This window comes from Rousettus aegyptiacus, unplaced genomic scaffold (assembly GCF_014176215.1).
Source record: "Rousettus aegyptiacus isolate mRouAeg1 unplaced genomic scaffold, mRouAeg1.p scaffold_m13_p_3, whole genome shotgun sequence".
NCBI classification, from domain to species: Eukaryota; Metazoa; Chordata; class Mammalia; order Chiroptera; family Pteropodidae; genus Rousettus; species Rousettus aegyptiacus.
In genome coordinates, this window is record NW_023416306.1 from 34523049 (window position 1) to 34544266 (window position 21218).

The 21218-nt window shown below is 35.7% G+C and overlaps 1 protein-coding gene and 1 pseudogene across 2 annotated transcripts; one reads left to right on the forward strand and one right to left on the reverse strand.

The window, feature by feature from the left end:
* The first annotated feature begins 1326 nt into the window (after positions 1-1326).
* CUNH9orf64 (chromosome unknown C9orf64 homolog) lies at positions 1327-15924 on the forward strand. Of its 2 annotated transcripts, none has more exons than XM_016130511.2 (4): positions 1327-1942; positions 2455-2714; positions 7419-7614; positions 15102-15924. In XM_016130511.2, the coding sequence occupies exons 1-4, from the start codon at positions 1606-1608 to the stop codon at positions 15332-15334; spliced, it is 1026 nt and encodes a 341-aa protein (XP_015985997.1). In that variant the 5' UTR covers positions 1327-1605; the 3' UTR covers positions 15335-15924. The 2 variants fall into 2 exon arrangements, with proteins under 2 accessions (XP_015985997.1, XP_036073619.1); XM_036217726.1 differs by having other exon boundaries at positions 1327-1485.
* On the reverse strand, positions 13981-14848 carry LOC107502724 (annotated as a pseudogene).
* Positions 15925-21218: the final 5294 nt, after the last annotated feature.

Below are 21218 nucleotides of genomic sequence, written 5' to 3' on the forward strand. Positions count from 1 at the left end.
TTGAACTCTTTTGTAGATTGCCAGATTTTCTTGCTAATCAATTTGATTCCCAAGACTTAAAACTGCTGGGTATAAAAGAAAAATCTCAAGTCTACAGATTTGCATATATTTGATAACTGTATTAATGTACCAGTGAATTTTCTGGAAAAGTAAATCACAGTGAAGTCCTTAAAATTCATTTTTCTTATCAAAATGAAACCAGAAGGATGAAGATGTCCTGCTTCTCTAAGGACACAGTTGTCAAACTTAAAAAGTTCCAAATCGTCCAGAAATTCCAAGATTCTTTACTGTCAAAATAGGGATGACTGATTTTTAAAAAGTTCATTTTCAAAGGTGTGAATTTTATATTATTGATGGAGATTTAAGTCTCTGAAAGAGGGAAAAAATATGCCTTTATACTAAGTTTTCATCACTAGGGAAATTTGTATCATCACTATATTGACTCCTATACCTGTCTCCCTATCCTATCAAAAAGTATTTTATAAAAAGTTTGGAGCTGTAAGGTGATACCTATTTCCTTTAATGTCTCCTCAGTAGGGCCATTGAGAAAATCACTGCTTGTAAATGCTGGCTGACACTGGTAGGCGTGGCTTGTACAAGTGCCCTTGATTTGAGGATTGGTGAACAAGGGTTCTTCTAGTTATCAGCCCAGACCATTGCTGAGATCACGGCCTAACTAATGAACCACTCAATTTCTCTGGCAAAATAGGGATTACAATCGCTTTTATCACGGCCAGGGCTAAATGCCACTCAGTACTTAAGCACAATTTCAGGCACATAATGTTAACAATTCAACACACTTGCTTCCTCATTCATTTCTCCAAATGTTCCAACTAATCATAAACGTTCATTCGGCCTCCAACTAGGCCAGGAATTTAGCAAAAAAGAAAGAAGAGGCCTGCCTGGGGAAGGGGTTAGGGGAACCGCCGACCCGTGTCGCAGTCTGGAGTGACTGGGTCCCCGGCACCGAGACGGGCGGCTATAATAAAGCTGGTCGCGGCCAGGGACCCTGATTCGGGGCGTCACTGAGGGCGTGCACTCTCCACCTCGCCCTCCGGGAGAGGAGAGAAAAAGGTAGCCGCGTGGGGGCAACGCGGTACACCGGCTGGAGTCATCGCGCCCCGGGGCACTGCTGCGCACTGCAGTCCCACCTACCCGAAAACAGGGTCGGGGCACGGACAAAATGGCGCAGCCATACGGTTCACCGTGGGCAACTCCCCGCCAGCGCGCGCCTGACCCTTCCAGGCCGTTTCCGGGCCTGCGGAACCGGAAGCGGGCCCCAGGCGCGCGCCTGGGAGAGAGGAGGCGGGGCTGCTCTCCCGGAAATGCCTGCGGTCGTGGCCCGGCGCGCGTCCCCTCGGACCGCGGGTTGCCGCTTTTCCACTGAGGCGCTGTCGCGTAGGGAGGACCCTGCGAGATTTTTGCAATCTCGATGCTCTGTGCCTCTGTGGGAAGGCAGGACCCTGTTAGGGCAGCAATCCCACGGTGGGTTGGGAGGGAGAGTCTCAGAGGGACCCTGGCCCTTGACTCTCCTAGAGAGGGAAGAGAGTTTGGCCAGCCCATTGGCAAAAGTGTCGTTTCCTTGTCTCAAAGGGGAAGAGCGGGATGGACGGGTTCCTGACTCCCCGAGAGTCCGCAAAATTCATTGCGGAAAACAGCCGGGATGTGTTCATTGATGGCGGAGGCGTGCAGAGGGTGGCGGAGCTGCTGCTCGCCAAGGCCTCGGGGCCCGAGCTGCGCGTGGGCGGCTGGAAGGCCCTTCATGAGCTGAACCCCAGGGAGGCCGACGAGGCCGCGGTCAACTGGGTGTTCGTGACAGACACGCTCAACTTCTCCTTCTGGTCGGAGCATGACGAGCACAAATGTCTGGTGGGGTACAGGGGGCGAACGTACAGTGGGTACTGGTCCCTGTGCGCCGCGATCAACAGAGCCCTTGACGAAGGTGGGTGACCCTTTCTGCTGGTCAGACCTGGCAGCCTTTCAGATTTCAGTTAACCGGGAGGGTCCCAAGTAGCGGGTTGGAAGATAGAATCATGTGTTAATAAGGTGAGCTTGAAGTTCTTCATTGCAAGTCCCTCTGCTTAAAAATATGAGAAGAGGCTGACGTTAAATCCTTATTCAGTGGTAAATGATCCTAATATTTATCATTATCACAGCAAAGTATAAAGTGTCAGTTTTCTCAAGAATGCCACTTTGAAGATATCTGCAAACAAAAGAACAGATACAACATTTTATGCAATCACAATACATTTGATGTAATATAATAGAAACGGATGAATAAGTGCAGATGAGCAAATGGAAAATGAGGGATCTGTCTAATTTTTTATTATTCATCCACTTTCAGTGCATTCATGTAACGCTCAGGTTTCGTATTAACCGTATATTGTAAAAGCAAGGGTCTAATGAATAAAAGTATGACATTGTTTCTCAGCGTGTTTTTTTTTTTCTCCCAAGGGATACCAATAACTAGTGCTTCGTACTATGCCACAGTTACCCTGGATCAGGTTCGGCATATATTCCGTTCTGACACTGACATTCCCATGCCTTTGATAGAAGAGAGGCATCGGATTCTCAATGAAACCGGGAACATTCTGCTTGAGAAGTTTGAAGGTTCTTTTCTTAATTGTGTCCGAAAAAGTGAAAAAAGTGCACAGAAGTTAATGCACCTGATTGTTGAAAGCTTTCCTTCTTACAGAGATGTGACTCAATTTGAGGTGAGTTGCTTCTGTTGGGGATTTGGAATTCTTAATTATCTTTTTATAGTTAACTCTTTTACTCCTTCAACTCCTTTTGAGAATAAAAACTTAAATTTTAAAGTTATTTGTTATGGACAAGTAATACTAACAAAATTAGTGTTTGAAGACATTATTTCTCTTATGTTTTCTAATCAGTTTATTTTCTTTTTCATTGTCCTTTTAAAATGTTTGAAACCTGAAAAAACACTGGACTGTCAGCATGTCACTTAGGAATAATGAGGTCCTTTTAATACTTCAAAAAATTTATAACATTGGATGAAAATCAGAATGTATACTAAATTTTCTCTAATAAAAATTTTTTTTGCAGAGTTCTATCATATATGCATACTATATGTTTTCCTTTTCATTCACAGGGAGGTATTAATGGTATTATTTGCTTTCAAGTACAAAAAATTTCCAGGAGACATACTTTTAAAATGGTGAACATTTTGTATATCCTCCCAGTGTACACCTGGATTTTGTTTTTGTAAAATTCTTTTAGAATCTGTTATCACTGTGTATTTTAACTGTGATAAGAAGTGAAAACAACTTCAGCAGAATCACATAATATAAATATGTTGAATAAGCTAATGAATACTTGTCAAATTGAAATTTTAAACCCTCCTTTTTGTAATCACAATTCAATAACTAATATTACCAATAATATTGCTTATATCACCCTTTATGATTTCCAAGGTGTTTGTGCATAAAAACATCTTGATCTCATTTGATCCACAGAACAACTCTGTGGGGCCTAAGGACAAGGAACATAATTGTCCCCTTTGCAGACCAGGAACCAGTTGAAAATGAAAATTTAGTTTATCTTGGGTCATTTTGTCAGGCAATAGCTAGCTTCTCTATTCTATAGTAAAATGAAAGATGGCCTGAGTATGTTAAGATTCTTTAAATTGCAAGTGACAGACACAAAACTAGAAAAAACTTGAAAAGAATTTTTAGATAGTTATTGGTGATAGGAACATCTTGGATCAAGTACTTAATGCCATTAGGATTCAGCCTCTCCTCTTTGCTTCTGTTGACTTCATTTTTCTTTCTTTGTAGACCAGCTTCATGAAGTAGAAAAGATCCATGAATTTTGCATCTTATTGCTTCAGCGCACACGCGTGCACGAGAGAGAAACAGACAGACAGAGACACCCTTTCTGGTGTGTGTTGCAAGGAAGGAAGTGGGTGTGGATTGGACAGAGGCAGTTCTAGAAAAAAGGCCCTAGGTCAACTTGCTGTTGACTTCATTCTGTTCTAACGATTTTGCTAATGCAGAAGTTACTTTGAGATTTACCTTTGTCTTCAAAGTGTGTTATATTCAGGCCATCTAAATATATTACACAGTGTATAGAAGAAATCAAACTGCTATTAATGTGGCTAAGAATCCATGTATTCCAGAATTGACATGGTTGTGGTAGATGGACTGAGATTAAATTTAACATGACTTCAGCATCGAGTAAATTCAGGACACCCTATAATTTTTTCTTTCAAATGTCCTGAGTTTTTGTTTTTGTGGAAGAAAGGAGTGATTTTTTTTTTGTAGATTATATTGATTTAGTTAGCATTTGCTGATTTTCTGTTTTATTTATAGCACGGTGCTTTTGATTTGCTTTGCTGAAAAGTTCAATTTTTTAAAACTACCAGGATATAGATTAATTTTAAGGCTGATACATTTTAAAATGAAAATTATTACCTGAACCATTTCCTATCAGTACTCATTTCTAAAATGCATTCTTATAGAAAAATCCCCAAAGTGTAACAAAAATCATACGTAAGAACACTTTCTTAAAGGACCATTATATTTTCTCATTTATTTTTTTCCATAAGATTATCATTAGTGTTACCCAAAGCACTGTAACCCCTATGATTCCTAACATAACAATGAATAGATAGTGGGTGTTCACTTAATTCTTTGATTAGTCAATTTACAGTTATCTTTGCATATTCATTTAAAAGATACACAAATAACTAAAGCACTTTGTGCAACTAATTGCAAATTGGGAAAGATTCTTATGAACAATTTTGGGACTGCTTTGAAATTCAGAAAGTATTAAAGTCAAATATCTCTTTTTATCCATATTTAAAATTTTTCTAATTGTAAAAGTAAAACATATCAACTACAGAATTTGGAAAGTACAGAGAAGTAGTCTTTATTTTACCAAGAGGTGATTACCACTGATCATAATTTGGTCATTTTCTCTGTGTTTGTGAATATGTATTCATATTGGCAGGGGAGAATTAGGATCATGCTGTATAAACTTTTAAAATTTAATATATTACGAACATCTTTTTATGTCAACAAAATTATTTCACAGTACAATTTTTTTCATAGTATCAATTTTAAGGGCTTCACAATATTTCACTCTATACAATCCCATAATTATTTGCCCAGATTATTGTAATACAGTAATTGCATTTGATACAGTTAATTTTTTAAATTGAATTTTATGCCTTCTTGTTTTCAATTTTTTGCAGTACTGAGCAATACTGCACAATAGTTTAACATCCATAATTATTTTCTTAGAATGAATTCCTAGTAGTAGAAATGCTGAGTCAGAGCATTGCCAGTATTTTCAGGCTTCTAGTGTATAAAAATGCTCATGGTTCTCTAGAAAGATGATAACACATGATCAGCGGTAGCAGATGAGACTGCCTTTTTCCCTACTCCTTTAGAACATGGCTTTGGTTATTATATTTTTTAATCTTTAACAGGTTGCATAAAAATAGTCATAATTATTTTTAATGTATACCTATTTACTGAGATTATTATTCACTTTTAGAAATTATAAATGAATTAATAAAATTAGAAAATTTTAATTCACACAGGGGAACAATTGTCAGGTTGTCATATTTTATATTTTAGTAGATTTAGGAATATAAGTTATTCCTAAGTGATGTAGGGGTACTTCTTATTGAAGAAAATCAACTCAAGGTCATAGTTTTTCATTGACAATTATTTTATAAAGGTACTGTTTTGAAAACATTTTATTCACAAAGCAATATTATGGAAACTGTAGAGAATACTTATTGTGAGATTTGCTGATATTTTCAGTGATATCAGTTAATATTTTGGAGACATAGAATTTGATTATTAAAAAAGTTTGATTACTAAAATCATGTCACCTTTTAAGAAAATATTTTATAGATAATTTGAATTTATTTATATGTGTATATACACACACATACATATTTCATTTTAAAGGTATTGTAATCTAATTTTTATGATATCCTCATTGGCTACCATGCAGTGGTCATAATGTGACAATTTATGTTTTGTTAGATGCTAGCACTGATTTTGATATATGTCTGGTTCCTAGATTTTTCTAGTTTGCTCTATGGATCTTGTTAAAAATAAGAGACAATAGTTTATGTCTATAATAGTAAACATCATGATGTAATGTGTTTAATACACAGTTTTATTTTGTAAATTAAGTTTATGTCTTGCTGTTTAGTAAACTAGAATTCGAAACCCAGTTATCATATGTAAGTCCAGTTCTTAATGGTGATTTGTTCTCCCAGCATTCAATAATTTGCAGACTTTATACCATGTCAAAAAATGAGCATATGTATTTGCTCTGGAAAACAAAATACTGAATTTCCTAATGTTGGCCCTAGAAAACTTAATTTACTTAGTGAAAGTAGGTTTGGATCGATTAAGCAATATTAGGTGGTCATTAAGACACAGTATCATTGGAGTTTTTTTTTTAGTAGGTAAAGGAATCTATATTGTCATCTGAAGGAATTTTTGTATGGAGCCTTTCCTTGAAGAATTTGATTTCATTTTTTATTTAATTATTTATGTCATTTAATTATTAAAATGTTCTCCAGGATGGTCAGAATATACTTTGGGAGCCAATGATATTGATTATTCCCATTTAGTAGATGAGCAGTTATAAAAGATTATTTGGGGCTATTACCTTTGATACTAGGATTAGGTGTAGACTAATTATTTGTCCATGTTTTTCCATAGTTTATACTGATCTGCACTTGTAGCTTTATAGAGACTTTTAGAGTTCAGTTATAACCCACTACCTTATAATGCTGGATTAAATTTGTTTCTTCCATGTATAATTGGTAGTTTATTTTGTTATATGGACTTACTTATTGACTTCGACCATTTCTAAAAATGAGAGACTTGACAAATTCTGGCTGTTAATCAAGTATGTCTTTATTTCTGAAAGGGAACAGGTAAAAAATAAATGTTGTGATTCTCTTCAGAGGTAAGTTTAGGGCTGATTATTTTCTTCTTTATACTCTTCGGTTTTATATGATTAATGTGAATTATGTTGCAATTAGAAAAACATATATATATATTTAAGAAACTTTCTAAAGAAACACTATATAGCTATTAAAAATAGTAAGTAGGTAGATTATAGTGACACAGAAATATGTACATGAAGTGATGCCATTGAAAAAGAACACTAAATAGTACTACAATTACATAAATTGTATTTTCTGTGCCTTGAAAAATATAGGAAGTAAATTTGTTGTGATAGAGATAATTTAATATTTATTAGACTCTCCTTTTTTTCTGCAAAAGGTCTCTAAATTCTTACCAGCAGGGTAAGGTTATTGTGCTCTTGAAAAATGTTTTCAATGTCAATCTCTTTCTTTTTTTTAAATAGCATTTCATAAAGCTTTCAGATACCCAGGTAACATTTATATTCTCTTCATTTATCAGGGGAAAAGAATTTCTTTTTACAAACGGGCCCAAATCCTTGTGGCAGATACGTGGAGTGTGTTAGAGGGAAAAGGAGACGGCTGCTTTAAGGACATCTCCAGTATTACCATGTTTGCTGACTATAGATTACCTCAGGTTCTTGTTTACCTGGGAGCCCTGAAATATTCTGATGAACTACTGGCGAAGCTTCTCAAAGGTTTGCCAGCTTATTTAAGACATTCTCTGTTATACTATGAGTTGTTGTTGAGTGTGTTTGTCTAGTTTCTTTCACAAAAGATCTCCTTTTCTTAGAAAAATAGTATTTTTTGTTAATGGCATGTGTAAAGAAAAAGGCAAAGGCAATTAAAATATAGAGAAAATTGCTTTTTGTTGTTGTTTACACTGTGGAATATGGGTATTGTGGGAATTTGCATTATTTGAGCCTTATAATTTTAGAGCATCATAATAAAATGAAATCTAAATTTATGTTGCATGAAGGTATGTGACACTAAGACAGTTCATCAAGTATAGTATTTGAAGAGCATTAAGCTGAAGAGCACACTACACTGTGCAATAAAAGCTGGGCTGAGAGGTAATATGTACTGGGTTTCGAGTCAGGTGGCTCCAAGATCTGCCGCTGGGTTATCTCATTGATTCTCAAGAGTGGGAGCCTTATTATAATGTCTAAGTACAGAGAATTGTGTTTGTGTGAAAATTAGCTTTTTGTTTTTTAAACATTTCTTTGTATAAGAAAAATAATTGTGTAATTTTAATGTTATTTTCTCTTTTTGGGGTGCAGTATTTTCAGGTTTTTCTTTATTTTTAAGAAAGTCATTTTTATGATTGCATAATATTCTCTTGTGAAATAGATTTCGATCACCCAAAATAAGAATAACACAGAATATAAAGGCACCATTATTCCTGTGGTTACTTTTATCCAACTTTTATGCTGCCTTGGGCAATCCATTTTATCTCTGTTTCCGCATTTGAAAAATCACACGTGTTTTATGTCATAATGCCGACTTCCTGGGTCATTAATTGTTGGATACATTTAAAAGTGACAGCTGTTGGCAATCAGGGCTTCTTTTACATACAACCATATTCAGCTGATCTTTTTTTGACCAGTGTATGCACTGCTCATTCCTATCTGTAAACATTCTCTTGCTTGGTTTCCTTCACCTACATTTTTTTTCTTACTTTATTTTAATTCAAATCCTATGCATTGTCAAAGGCTTAGTTTAAATAGTGCCTCTTCCATATAGCTTTTCCCAACTCTTCCGAATCTTTGCAATCTGTGAGGTCAACCAAGGGTCGCCTCACCTTAAAAAATATACATACATATGTACATATATATATATGTTATGTGTGTATACATATATATATGATTCAAGTGACAAATCTAAAAATTCAAATTATAAAACATTTTCTTAAAAGGTGACATGATTTTAGTAATCAACTGCTTTTAATAATCAAATTCTATGTCTCTAAAATATTAACTGATATCACTGAAAATATCAGCAAATCCCAAAATAAAAATTTCCTGCACTTTCCATAATATTGTGTTGTGAATAAAATATTTTCAAAATAGTACCTTTATAAAATAATATTAACTGATATCACTGAAAATATCAGCAAATCCCAAAATAAAAATCCCCTTAGTTTACTTAAGCAAAGTTGGATTTTTTTCAAAATGCACTTTACTAGCAAACTAGAGAAACAAAAACTAAATGCAAAGGAGTATACACTGATTTTTTAAAAAACTGTCTTAAGTGAAATCTAGAACTAGATGGCTTGGCTAGATGAGGTAGAACCTTCCTTAACTGGCCTCTAGTGATCTTTCTTTCAAACTTGAGGATGTGCTACACTTATATTCCTTTTCCTCTCCTCTCTTCTGGATATCTCCAGAACTGCCCTTGGAAGGCCAACCCAGGTTTCTTTTCATTTTATCTTTAACCCATCTCTTCACTAAAGGTGTATGTTTTTAAGCCAATTATGACAATGCAGTTTGGCTGAATTTAGATTCTTCAGAGTGATTCCAGGGCTGACTCTTAGGGCTAGTATTTTGGCCACAATACCTTCCTTGACTCTTTGTCAGTCCTATAGAATGGTTTCATTTTTTTTCTTTTTCAAAGTACATGTCCTACCCCATACTGTAAGTGGCTATATTAGTTACTTTATTAGTTCCCTAAGGCTGACATAACAAATTTTGACGAACTGAATGGCTTAAAACAGCTGAAATTTATTCTTTCATGGCTGTGCTCCCTCTGAAGGCTCTTGGGAAGAATCCTTCCTTACCTCTTTCTAGCTTCTCATGTCTCCCAGCAATCCTTGGCATTCCTTGACTTGTAACTGCATCACTCCAAGCATGGCTTTTTTGTCTGTGTGTATCCTCTCTCTCTTTGTATCTTCTCCTTTTCTTATGAGGATACATACCAGTCATGACAGTTAAGGCACACCTTAATCCAGTATGACTTCACTTTAATTTGATTATATCTGCAAAGACACTGTTTACAAATAAGACCACATGCACAGGTACCAGGAATTAGGACTTGAATGCATCTTTTGTGGGAGCATAGTTCAATGCTATATTTATTGCTGGGTAACAAATTATGCTAAAATTTGTGACTTAAAACAAAAGACATGTATTATCTCATAGTTTCTGTGGGTCAGGAATTTGGGTGTTGTTTAACTGGATGCCTCTAGCTCAAGATGGCAATGAAGCTGTCATCTGTGGCAGTGGTCTCATCTAATGACTACTTGGGTGGTGGTATCTGCCTCCAAGGATTTGACAATTGTCAATTGACTTGACAATTCTGACAAGTTGATAGTCAAGTTTCAAGGATTTGATTAACAGAAGAACTGAAGAGGAAGGGATGGATTTATATGTTAGCACCTAGGACAAATTAAGGAAATACAGAGCATAGCTAGTATCTGTTCTTTCACCTGACCCAGAAACCAGTGCCTAAGCCCTGGGGGGAGATAGATGGAGGGGACATAAGTAACAACACTAAAGATCCCAGGTAACAGAGCGGAACCCAGTGGGGCTGGATATTTTCCCTATGTCTCAATGGATCACAGGGCCTATCGGGTACTGTGAAGCTCTTGTGCAGTAGTACAGTCTGGGGATGTGTTTCATTTGACCTGAACAGTGTTTAAAGCAATTAAAAAAAATACATTTATTTATTTAAATAAATCCTCTGTGGATGGGCATTTAGGCTGCTTGGATATCTTGGCTACTGTAAATTGTGCTGCCATGAATATTGGAGTACATAGATCTTTATGAATTATTGTTTTGGTTTTCTTTGGATAAATACCCAGAAGTGCAATTGCTGGGTCAAAAGGTATCCATTTTTAATTTTTTGAGGAACTGCCATACTGTTTTCCATAGTGGCTGTACCAATTTGCATTCCCACCAACAATGTATTAAGGGTTCCCTTTTCTCTGCATCCTTGCCAACACTTGCTGTTTTTTGATTTATTGATAATAGCCATTCTGACAGGTGTGAGGTGATATCTTATTGTGGTTTTAATTTGCATTTCTCTGATGATTAGCGACCTTGATCATCTTTTCATATGTCTGTTAGCCATCTGTATTTCCAATTTGGAGAAGTATCTGTTCAGGTCTTCTGCCCATTTTTTAATTGGGTTCTTTGTTTTTTTGCTGTTGAGTTGTATAAGTTCTTTATAAATTGTGGCTATTAACTCTTGTCAGATGTATCATTAGCGAATATCTTCTCCCAAACAGTTGGTTGTCTTTTTGTTTTGTTCATGGTTTCCTTTGCGGTACAAAAACTTTTTAGTTTGATATTGTCCCATTTGTTTATTTGTTCTTTTGTTTCCCTTGCCCAAGGAGATATATCTGAAAAGAAATTCCTGTTAGTAATATCAGAGAGTTTACTGACTTTGTTTTGTTCTAAAACTTTTATGGTTTCGGGTCTTACATTTTAATCTTTAATCCATTTTGCATCTCTTCTTGTATACAGTTTAAGAAGATGTACCAGCTTTTTTTTTTTTTTTTTGCATGTATCTGTCCAATTTTCCCAACACCATTTATTGAAGAGACTTTACTCCATTGTATATTCTTACCTCCTTTGTCATATATTAAGTGAGCTTATAGGCATGAATTTATTTCTGGGCTCTCTAGTCTATTCCATTGACCAATGTATCTGTTTTTATGCCAGTACCATACTGTTTTGATTACTGTAACCTTGTAGTATAGTTTGATATCAGGTAGTATGATACCTCCAACTTTTCAAGATTGCCATGACTATTTAGAGTTTTTATGGCTCCATATTAATTTCAGGATTATTTGTTCTAGCCCTCTGAAAAATGCCATTGGTATTTTGATAGAGGTGCATTGAATCTATAGATTGCTTTGGATAGTATGGCCATTTTAATAATGTTGGTTCTTCTTACCCATGAACATGGTATGTGTTTCCATTTATTTGTATCTTCTTCAATTTCTTTTTTCAATGACATAATTTTCTGAAAACAGGACTTCTGCCTTCTTGGTTGATTTGATTCCTAGGTATTTTATAGTGTCAACGTAATTGTAAATGGGATTGTTTTCTTAATTTCTCTTTCTGAACGTTCATCATTTGTATACAAAAATGCCACTGACTTCTGAATATTTATTTTGTAACTTGCTACTTTATTGTATTAATTGATCAGTTCTAACAGTTTTTTCATGGAATCTTTAGGGTTCTCTATATATAGTATCATGTCATCAGCAAATAATGAAAGTTTTACTTCTTCCTTTCCAATTCAGATGCCTTTTATTTCTCTTTCTTGTCTTATTGCTCTGGCTAAAACTTCCAATACAATGTTGAAGAGGAGTGGTGAAAGTGGGCATCCTTATCTTGTTTTGATCTTAAGGAAAATGCTTTTAGCTTTTCCCCATAGAGTATGATGTTAGCTGTAGGTTTGTCATATATGGCCTTTATTATGTTGAGGTATATTCCCTCTATTCCCACTTTGTTGAGAGTTTTTATCATAAGTGGATAATGGATTTTGTCAAACACTTTATCTGCATCTATTGATATGATCATATGGTTTTTATCTTTCGATTTGTAAATGTGGTGTATCACATTAATTGATTTGCGGATATTGAACCAGGAATAAATCCAACTTGATCATGGTGTATGATATTTTTAATGTATTGCTGAATTCGGTTTGCTGATATCTTGTCGAGGATTTTTGCATCAATGTTCATAAGAGATATTGGCCTATAGTTTTCTTTTTTTGTAATGTCTTTGCCTGGTTTTGGAATCAAGGTAATGGTGGCCTCATACAAGGAGTTAGGGAGCCTTCCCTCTTTTTGAATTTTTTGGAAGAGTTTGAGAAGAATAGGTGATAATTCTTCTTTGACCGTTTGGTAAAATTTGCCTGTGAAGCCATCTGGTTCAGGATTTTTGTTTTTTGGGAGGTTTTTGATTACTGATTCTATTTCATTGGTGGTAATTACTTGATTCAGATTTTCTGTTTCTTTTTGACTCAGTCTTCAGAAATTGTATGTTTCTAGGACTGTGTCCATTTCTTCCAGATTGTCCAATTTGTTGGCATATAATTGCTCGTAGTATTTTCTTATCCACTGTATATCTGTGGAGTTTGGTTATTTCTCCTCTTTCATTTCTGATTTTATTTATTTCAGTTCTCTCCCTTTTTTCCTTGATGAGTCTGGCTGAGGGCCTGTCAATTTTGCTTATCCTTTCAAGGAACCAGTTCTTGGTTTCATTAATCTTTTGTATTGTTTTTCTAGACTCTATTTAATTTATTTCTGCTCTGACCTTTATTATTTCCTTCCTTCTATTCACTTTGGGCTTTGTTTGCTGTTCTTTTTCTAGTTCTTTTAATTGTAAGGTTAGATTGTTTGAGTTTTTTCTTTTTTCTTGAGGTAGGCCTGTATTGCTAAGAATTTCCCTCTTAGTACTTCTTTTGCTCTCTCCCATAAATTTTGAGTCATTGTGTTTTCATTTTCATTTGTCTCTAGGTATGTTTTAAGCAATTTTAAATTAGTTATTAACACTTGACAAGTAGGAGATTTTACATGTAAATCAAACTTTCTGACTCTTGTAAAAGTAGAGAAATATGGGAACATCGAGCCTACCTTTAGACAGGGCAACACACTCTCTAGCTCACCACAGTTTGCATGTGGCTACTGCGTTTACTTACTCTATCTGCTTGATTGTTATGAATTGATGAGCCCAACTCTAGTCTCAGTGTCAAAGCACAGCCAGTGTTCATCTTGCAGGATCAGATGTGCCCTGAAGATGGGCACTGAGTAGACTACAGGTCCTGTAGGAATGCTCAGCTTCATATTCAGGCAGAGCTGACTTAAGGATCCTGAATCCAAAGAATGATTATGGTTTTCTTTGCTTGAGTTAACAACTTTGATTTCTTAGGTTCTCCTTGATGCGCTTAGGGTATCCCCGAGTCAATGTTCAATTCTCAAGTAGAGAAGGGAGGTACTGTTTTTTTGGCCCCCTAGCAGTCCTCCAAATTTTGAAATAATATTTTCTCCTGGCATTAAATCCAATTAAATTCTTTTTTTTCAATAATGTAGTAATCTTGCTGTCATATTTTTATTTTCATTTTTTTTTTTTTTTTGATGTCTGGTCTTATTTATTTGTTAGTCTTACAAAACCTCACTTTGACTGGACTCAGACTTAGAGGTAGAAGCTGTCAGGGAGGAAAATCTGTGTTTCTTGGCAGTCTGTTTCTGGCGTTTCTTTTTGGTTTCTTTCATTCTCATGGCCAAAAGTTTAGCCTATTCTTTAGCTTCTTCCTTATTTTTCTTAGTACGCTGTTTCTTCAGAGCATTACGCTGACATTTGTATTACAGGATGCATGAAGTAACAAGACACTCAAACTCAATCTTGGGTGCTTTGTCCCAAATTTCTTACCTTTTTTGTTTAGGGGCTTTTTCACAACATATTGATAGACATCACCTGCTTTAGAGAGATTGAAAAGTTTGCTGATTCTACTAGCTCAGTAGTATCAGTGAGATCAGGAATATCATTCTCCCCTTTTTTGACAATGGCCAAGTTGAGAACACTCAGATTGGCATTCACTATGCAACCCTGAACAGATATGCACTTTCTTTCTTTTCTTAAGTCCTCCTTGGTCTATAACAGGAAAACCCCTTACTCAGTAGCAGCTAGAAATGGCCATGGGTCAAGATACCTTGCTTCATGGGGAAACCTTGTTTGTCATTTCCGCCACTGATTCAAACCACATGGCCCTTCCATTCTTCACCAAGAGTGTCAGCAGCAACTTCTGTGGCCATATGCTTCTCATAAAAGGTACGAAGTTTGCATTTATTGTCCACTTCAATGAGCTTCTGGCAGCCAGTGGCTGGGAAAGAGATGTTCAGCCTTCATCCTGAGGTAACTGACTGCCTCTTAGGTGCCACAAAAAAGAGCTGTCATATTTTTAAATGTATGGTTACCCCATATTCATTTAGCAAATGTTTGCTGGGAGCTAGCATGTTGAGAAAGACAGGCCAGACACGGTCCCTTACCTTGTGGAACTTGCAATTTTGAATTAATGCTTGAGTTTAAAAATTGTTTAAATTACACAAAATAAAGTCTAAGTTTTATAGTTTTAAAATAAGTACTGTTTAAATACTGTGTTTTGTTCTACAATTCTGAATTGATTTTACACCATTGATTATTAGTGCTTCTTGCTCTGTTTTTTCCCCTTGCAGGAGAAATGCTATCATATGGGAATAGGCAAGAGGTGGAAATCAGAGGATGTTCACTTTGGTGTGTTGAGCTGATCCGAGATCGTCTTCTGGAGCTTATTGAAAAAAAGGGTGAAAAAAATAGTGGAGAGATCAATTCCATTCTTCTGGATTATTATTTATGGGACTATGCCCGTGATCACAGGGAAGATATGAAAGGAATTCCTTTTCATCGAACACGTTGCATATATTATTGACCTAAAAGTTAACTGATCCGAAGAAAGCTCCTTGCATTTTTATATCACTTAATCATTTGTATGATTTCACTTTGATATTAAGAGAAGGTGATAGAAGTTATAGCAATAAGAACACTGATTACCCAGTCTCACTTAAAATTTTTTTCCAACATATCACTCTGTATTCTCAACTTTCCTTTTTTTCTGCTCATTTGGTTTTGACTATATTTTCCCTTTTTGTTGACATATGATGAATAATGAAGGAACTTTAATGCTTTCTTTAAATTTTAGCTTTCTTAAAATTAATCATGCCTTATAATGTGATTAATCTTCAGTGATAATATTTCATCTGTTCAATTGGTATCTTTTCTCAAGGTGTAGTAATTTTCTATATACCTTAATCATTTGCTTTGAGAGGGAGGTTGGATGGGGTCTTTACTGTATAAATGCTGCTGCTCTTGTAAAAAATTTTGACAGCTTAAGCTTTTTGTTAATAATGACAGTGGGTTTTGTACATGATGATTTTCAGTTTAGTGTATCTATCTGTCTAATATTTTTTAACAGAGTAAAGACATTGAAATTGAATAAAGATTTAAACATTTTTTCTAAAACCTGGAATGGATTATTTTATTAAAATAGAATATACCAGATATAATTTTAAAAGGTTTACAGTGAATTTTATTATTTACTTTATGTTGCAGAATGCTCATTATCTACCACACACTCATTTCCCACCTTCACCCCAATCTCCTTTTGTAATCTTGGTTTTTGTTAGTTATATCCCTTGTCGGCTTGCTGTGACTGTGTAGATCAGAAAAAGGTGTCCTTTCCCCAAGCGCTTTGCTGCCATCTGCTGGAAATTTATAAGGTCATATTAACCTTACGAATGACATTGACTGTGAATGTGAATTGGTCCCACCTTGAGTTATGCACCACCGCACAGCTTGCACCACCATAAGTAGTGGCCTGTGTGACTCGGGAAAGCGAACCATCCTCAAAGTCATATGTAGACCCACATTACAATGAATGACTTATCATTCATGTCAATCCTATTCTCTGTGACTATAGTAATGGGTTTATAATACAGTTCTGGACGATGAAACTGGAATGTCTTCAGGGAGGCTTCCAGGAAAAGATTCCTTCACTTTCAAAACAGAAAAGCCCTCTTCTTTCTCTCAGCAACATTCTGTCTAAATGTAATACCTGAAGCTGCAGTAGTCATTGTGTGGAACCAGAGCCCCATCTTAGCTACGGATTTCATTCCTGAGGTTTGTACACACATTATTTCCATTGTTTTGAATTAGTTTTCTATTATTTGTAGTAGAAAATATCATAACTAAGTTTCCAATTTAATGCACTCTCATGAGGCTCCAGGAAGCTGAAGCAAAGAGGTCTCCCAGGTCCTGGAGCCCTCCAGCCTCTCGGATTCTACCCACCCTCCTCCCCTTACCCTTCCTGCTCCTCTCCCTCTCCTGCTTACCCTGTACCTTTTCTCTCTCTTCCTCTCTTTTCCCTTTGCCCCTCCCTTTGTTCTCCCACTTTTCTCTTCTCTGCCTTTTTCCTCTTCCAGGCTCAGTCAGCTCTGGCCTTTCTGCTTTCCCCACAGTTTACTTCTCCATCATAAGAAAGACAGTGAAGACTTTGAAGACAGTGTAAAGGTGCATGGTGTTCTTTGTTGTTCAAGACCCAGCTGCCTTTTCTCTTGTGCCACTTAGCACAGCCTGGACTCATGATCCAAGATGTCTGCGTTCTAATCTAGGCAGCAGGATTGAAGAAGCAATGAAGTTGAGGGCAAGGGTTGACAGGAAGGCTCTAGCAACTACCACATGCATTTTTGCTTTCATTTCACTGACTAGAATTTCGTCATATAACCATAGCTAACTGCCATGGAGGCCAGGAAAATAGTCTCTATTTTGGGCACTGGATACAAGCTAAACTATGTAAGGAGTATAGGTAGATATTAGAAAATAAGTTTTCACCACCAAGCATGAATTTTGTAATTTTCATACCTGATGCAGACAAAGAAATTAAATGTCATTTCACCTAATGGTTTTAATAGCCATTAGTGATCATTTTTCCAGATCTATTCTTTCATTAAGGATTATAAAATGGTAATGTTCTAATTGTAATATTCTTGGTTTTATGGGCCTTGTGGAGGAATAACTTCTTTCTTGATGGATTTCAGTTCATGGATAATGAACACGTAGCCAGCTTCTGAAGTTCTAAATGATGAGAACTTAAAAATAGGATCTTAAAAGTTGTTGTTTTGGTTGTTAATTCCGCACTCTGTCCTAAAGACAATTAATGATAATGTGTGCAGCTCCTGAAGCCCCCTGATCACAACCCTCCATTCAGAGAAGTCCTTTGTTTACTATTGATAAACCAGTTCCCTAGCAGAAATTAAAAATTAGTTCTAATTTCTTGGTGACTCAGTTTTCTTTATTAGCTTTGTTTTGTACCAAGTTCAAAAACATTTTGGCTTTTTCTTTTTTTTTCTTTTTTTAAATATTTCAGTAATTATTCTTCTATAGACACTTGATGACTTGCCTCCTTCTACAAACTCAAGTAATTTAGCCACAATACCATGCCGGTGCCTTCCAGTCAAAGCAAACAGATTGGGTTTATTACCTGTTGCAGCATGGAGCATCTCAGTAAGAGGATGATTTGGTGAAGGGTCTAAAGAAGCAGGGTTTTCTCTGGGTTGGATGCTGTCAGAAAATAGGCAACTCTACCATTGACTAGCTTAATAAATCTCATCTATAAGGAGGGCAGGCTAGAGAAATGAAAAAGCTGAAATTGGTAAAGAAGCAGTAGTTACTCATTTTAGCCAAGATAGGAGGATGTTTGGTACTGTGTGCATGCATGTGTGTGTGTGTGGCACAGTGACTTTGTTTTTATCTGTGCTTAGACAAAATTATCAAGTGGTCTTTTTTGTCTCACTTTATCATGGTCTCTGAGTAACCTTGTCTGATGTTGGTATTCTGTAAGATTATGCTCAGTGGGAGACTAACGTGGGATAGCTGTGCCAGGTCAGCTTTTGTCAGGGGCTACTTTTGTTTCTTTCCCAATCTTTTAATTTCTTCCCTAATTAGCACTAAATAAATTAATAGATTTCATACAGCTCGACTGAGAAATAACTTAGTAAGCTCCACTGTGCCCCCTCCACTGAATGGATACTGACTTAATAACCTAGTTGAGGAAGTACAGGTTTAATGAGCCACAGTATGTGACTTAGGAAGACTTTGAGGAGTGGAAATGGTATTTGGAAAGCAAGTAAAAAATATAAAAATCTATGAGTTCATAATCACACATGCCCCAACTCAAAAAAAAAAAAAAAAAAAAAGCACTGTTGGTCAATTTTGGAGTTTGGTGGAGAGCAATTCATTATTCTCAAAATTGATAAATAAAAGCGAAAAAATCTAGCATGTATTCTGCCATTGCCGTACTAATTGTATTTCAAGATAATCTCATACGGAAAGCTCTTCTTTACAGAACAATTACAGTAAATAAATGCAAAAAGGAATATTAGAATTAAAACATTACCATTTGGAATCTCTAATGAAATAATCAATTGAAAACTAATCATCAATGGTTGTTAAAACCATTAGGAACTTTTTCAATGGGTGGATTAGGCTGAAAGCACCTGAACTCACTAATAATCTTAATATCACCAGAAGTGGGTTATGCCAACATTATATGCCTCCTGGCGTGGTGCAATAGGAAGTACACAGTACTGTCTATGAATTATTCTTGCCAGAAAAATTGAACCTGAATCTAATCAAGAATCTAGATCTAACTACTAGTTTACAGGAAATGTAAGAAATAGAGGAACAAGTTAAGTGGCAACAGAAACATGTAATCACCAAATCTAGAATGTGAGACATTCTAAAGGACAAATTGTATAGTTCTTCATCAAATAAATAGTAGGGGAAAAAGGTAGGGATTGGTGTGGATGTAGAGAAATTGTAACCCTATGCACTATTGATGGGAATGTAAAATGGTGCAGCCTCTATGGAAAGCAGTATCACAGCTCCTCAAAAAATTAAAAATAGGATTACCATATAATCCATAAATTCCACTTTTGTGTATATACTCAAGATAATTGAAAGCAGGATCTTGAAGAGATACTTGTATATCTTTGTTCATAGAAGCATTATTCACAATAGCCAAAAGTTGGAAGCAACAAAAGTGTCTGATAGGAGATGAATGGATAAACAAAATGTGGTCTATACATACAATGGAATATTAATCAGTCTTAAAAAGGAAGGAAGTTCTGACACATCCTTCAACACAGATGAACCTTGAAGACATTGTGCTAAGTGAGACAAGCCAGCTAGAAAAGGACAAATACTATATGATTCCACTTACATGAGGTACCTAGAGTAGGCACTTTCATAGAGACAGAAGTGGAATGGTGGTTGCTGGAGGCTAGGGAAGGGGTTAATGAGGAATCTTTCAATGGGTATAGAGTTTCAGTTTTGCAAGATAAAAAGAGTTCTGGAGATTGGTCGTACAACAGTGTGAATGTACTTAACATTACTGAACTGTGTAATTAAATAATGAAGATGCTAAATTTTATGTTATGTGTATTTTACCACAATTAAAAAAAAAGGTGGAGGGTAACACTGATTAAAAGAGAATTAAGGGACATATCAACCAAATGCTACATGTGGACCATGTTAGGAACCTGATTTGAGCAAATTGTGTGTGTGTATATGTGTGTGTGTGTGTGTGTGAGAGAGAGAGAGAGAGAGAGAGAGAGAGAGAGAGAGAGAGAGAGAGAGAGAGAGAGAGAGAGAGAAAGGAAGCATTATATAGAAATCTCTATAGTTCAGTTTGGTCTTTGGGGAGGCAGTGTTGACTTTGTCATCTGACACGCAATGACTTTAGATTGCGTCTGCCACTTTCCAATCATGTAGCCTTTAGCAAATTACTTGTTTCATGTTTTTTATTTTTTATTTCCATAAACATTTATTGAACCTCTGCAATAAACTTAATACTCACTGTATTAAACATTGACTATGCCCAACAATGGGGACATAAAAATAAATAATGTATGATCTCTGCCGATGCTGGAGAATAAAATGTGAGGCAAGAAATAGCAGGGATGAGTCTGGAAAGGTAGGGAAAAAGTAAATTATGGAAGACGTTGTATGTCATGTCAAGAAGATTAGATTTGATCTTAAGGAGCCATTGAAGTTCTTTTTAAAAGTTGTCCTTTATATTTACAAAAAAAGAAAAAAATTAAATGCAATCCCAATAGAAATCTCAATGAAATTTCCTTCCATAAATTGTCAAACTGATTTAAAAGTTCTTTAGGAAGATAAATGCTAAGAATAGCCCAGAAACTTAGAAGGATAAGGAAGTTCTTACTCTATCACATAGCAAAATATCCCACAAAGCTATAGTAGTTTAAGCAGTATGACATTGGTACAGGAATAAATTGATTGAGGCAATAGAATATGGGCCCTCTTTTTATAAACTCATGAATGTATAGGAGTATGTCCTATTTCACTGATTCTAGGACATACCTTTTTCACATTTTATTTCAAGTTATATGAACTGAAACATATTTTCTTATTTAAGATAATCACACTTGGGGTTTCTATTACTTGTAACATAAAGCACTCTAATGATAAACTTTTCAACAAAGTCTTTTTTTTTTTTTTCTTTAGTAATCCAGAGTTGGTTTTTGTTCCTGGGAACCAAGACCCTAATCGATTCAACTATAAAAATGACCTTTAAGTCAGTGTTGATAATGGTTATCGTTTTGGTGAATTTTGTTGAATATTTTGATTATCCTGTGTTTTTTATGTATATCTCTCCCCTGAACAAAATTGAGAAAATTATCATCATCATTCTAGCTACAGGTAACTTTTGAGTACTCACTGTTCTATGTGATTTA

Excerpts from the sequence above, each read along its gene's own strand:
- CUNH9orf64 (XM_016130511.2), top strand. The coding sequence starts at position 1,606 with ATGGACGGGTTCCTGACTCCCCGAGAGTCCGCAAAATTCATTGCGGAA. Across the intron at positions 2,715-7,418 it reads GAGATGTGACTCAATTTGAG|GGGAAAAGAATTTCTTTTTA; the intron begins GTGAGTTGCTTC and ends TTCATTTATCAG. Across the intron at positions 7,615-15,101 it reads ACTGGCGAAGCTTCTCAAAG|GAGAAATGCTATCATATGGG; the intron begins GTTTGCCAGCTT and ends TTCCCCTTGCAG.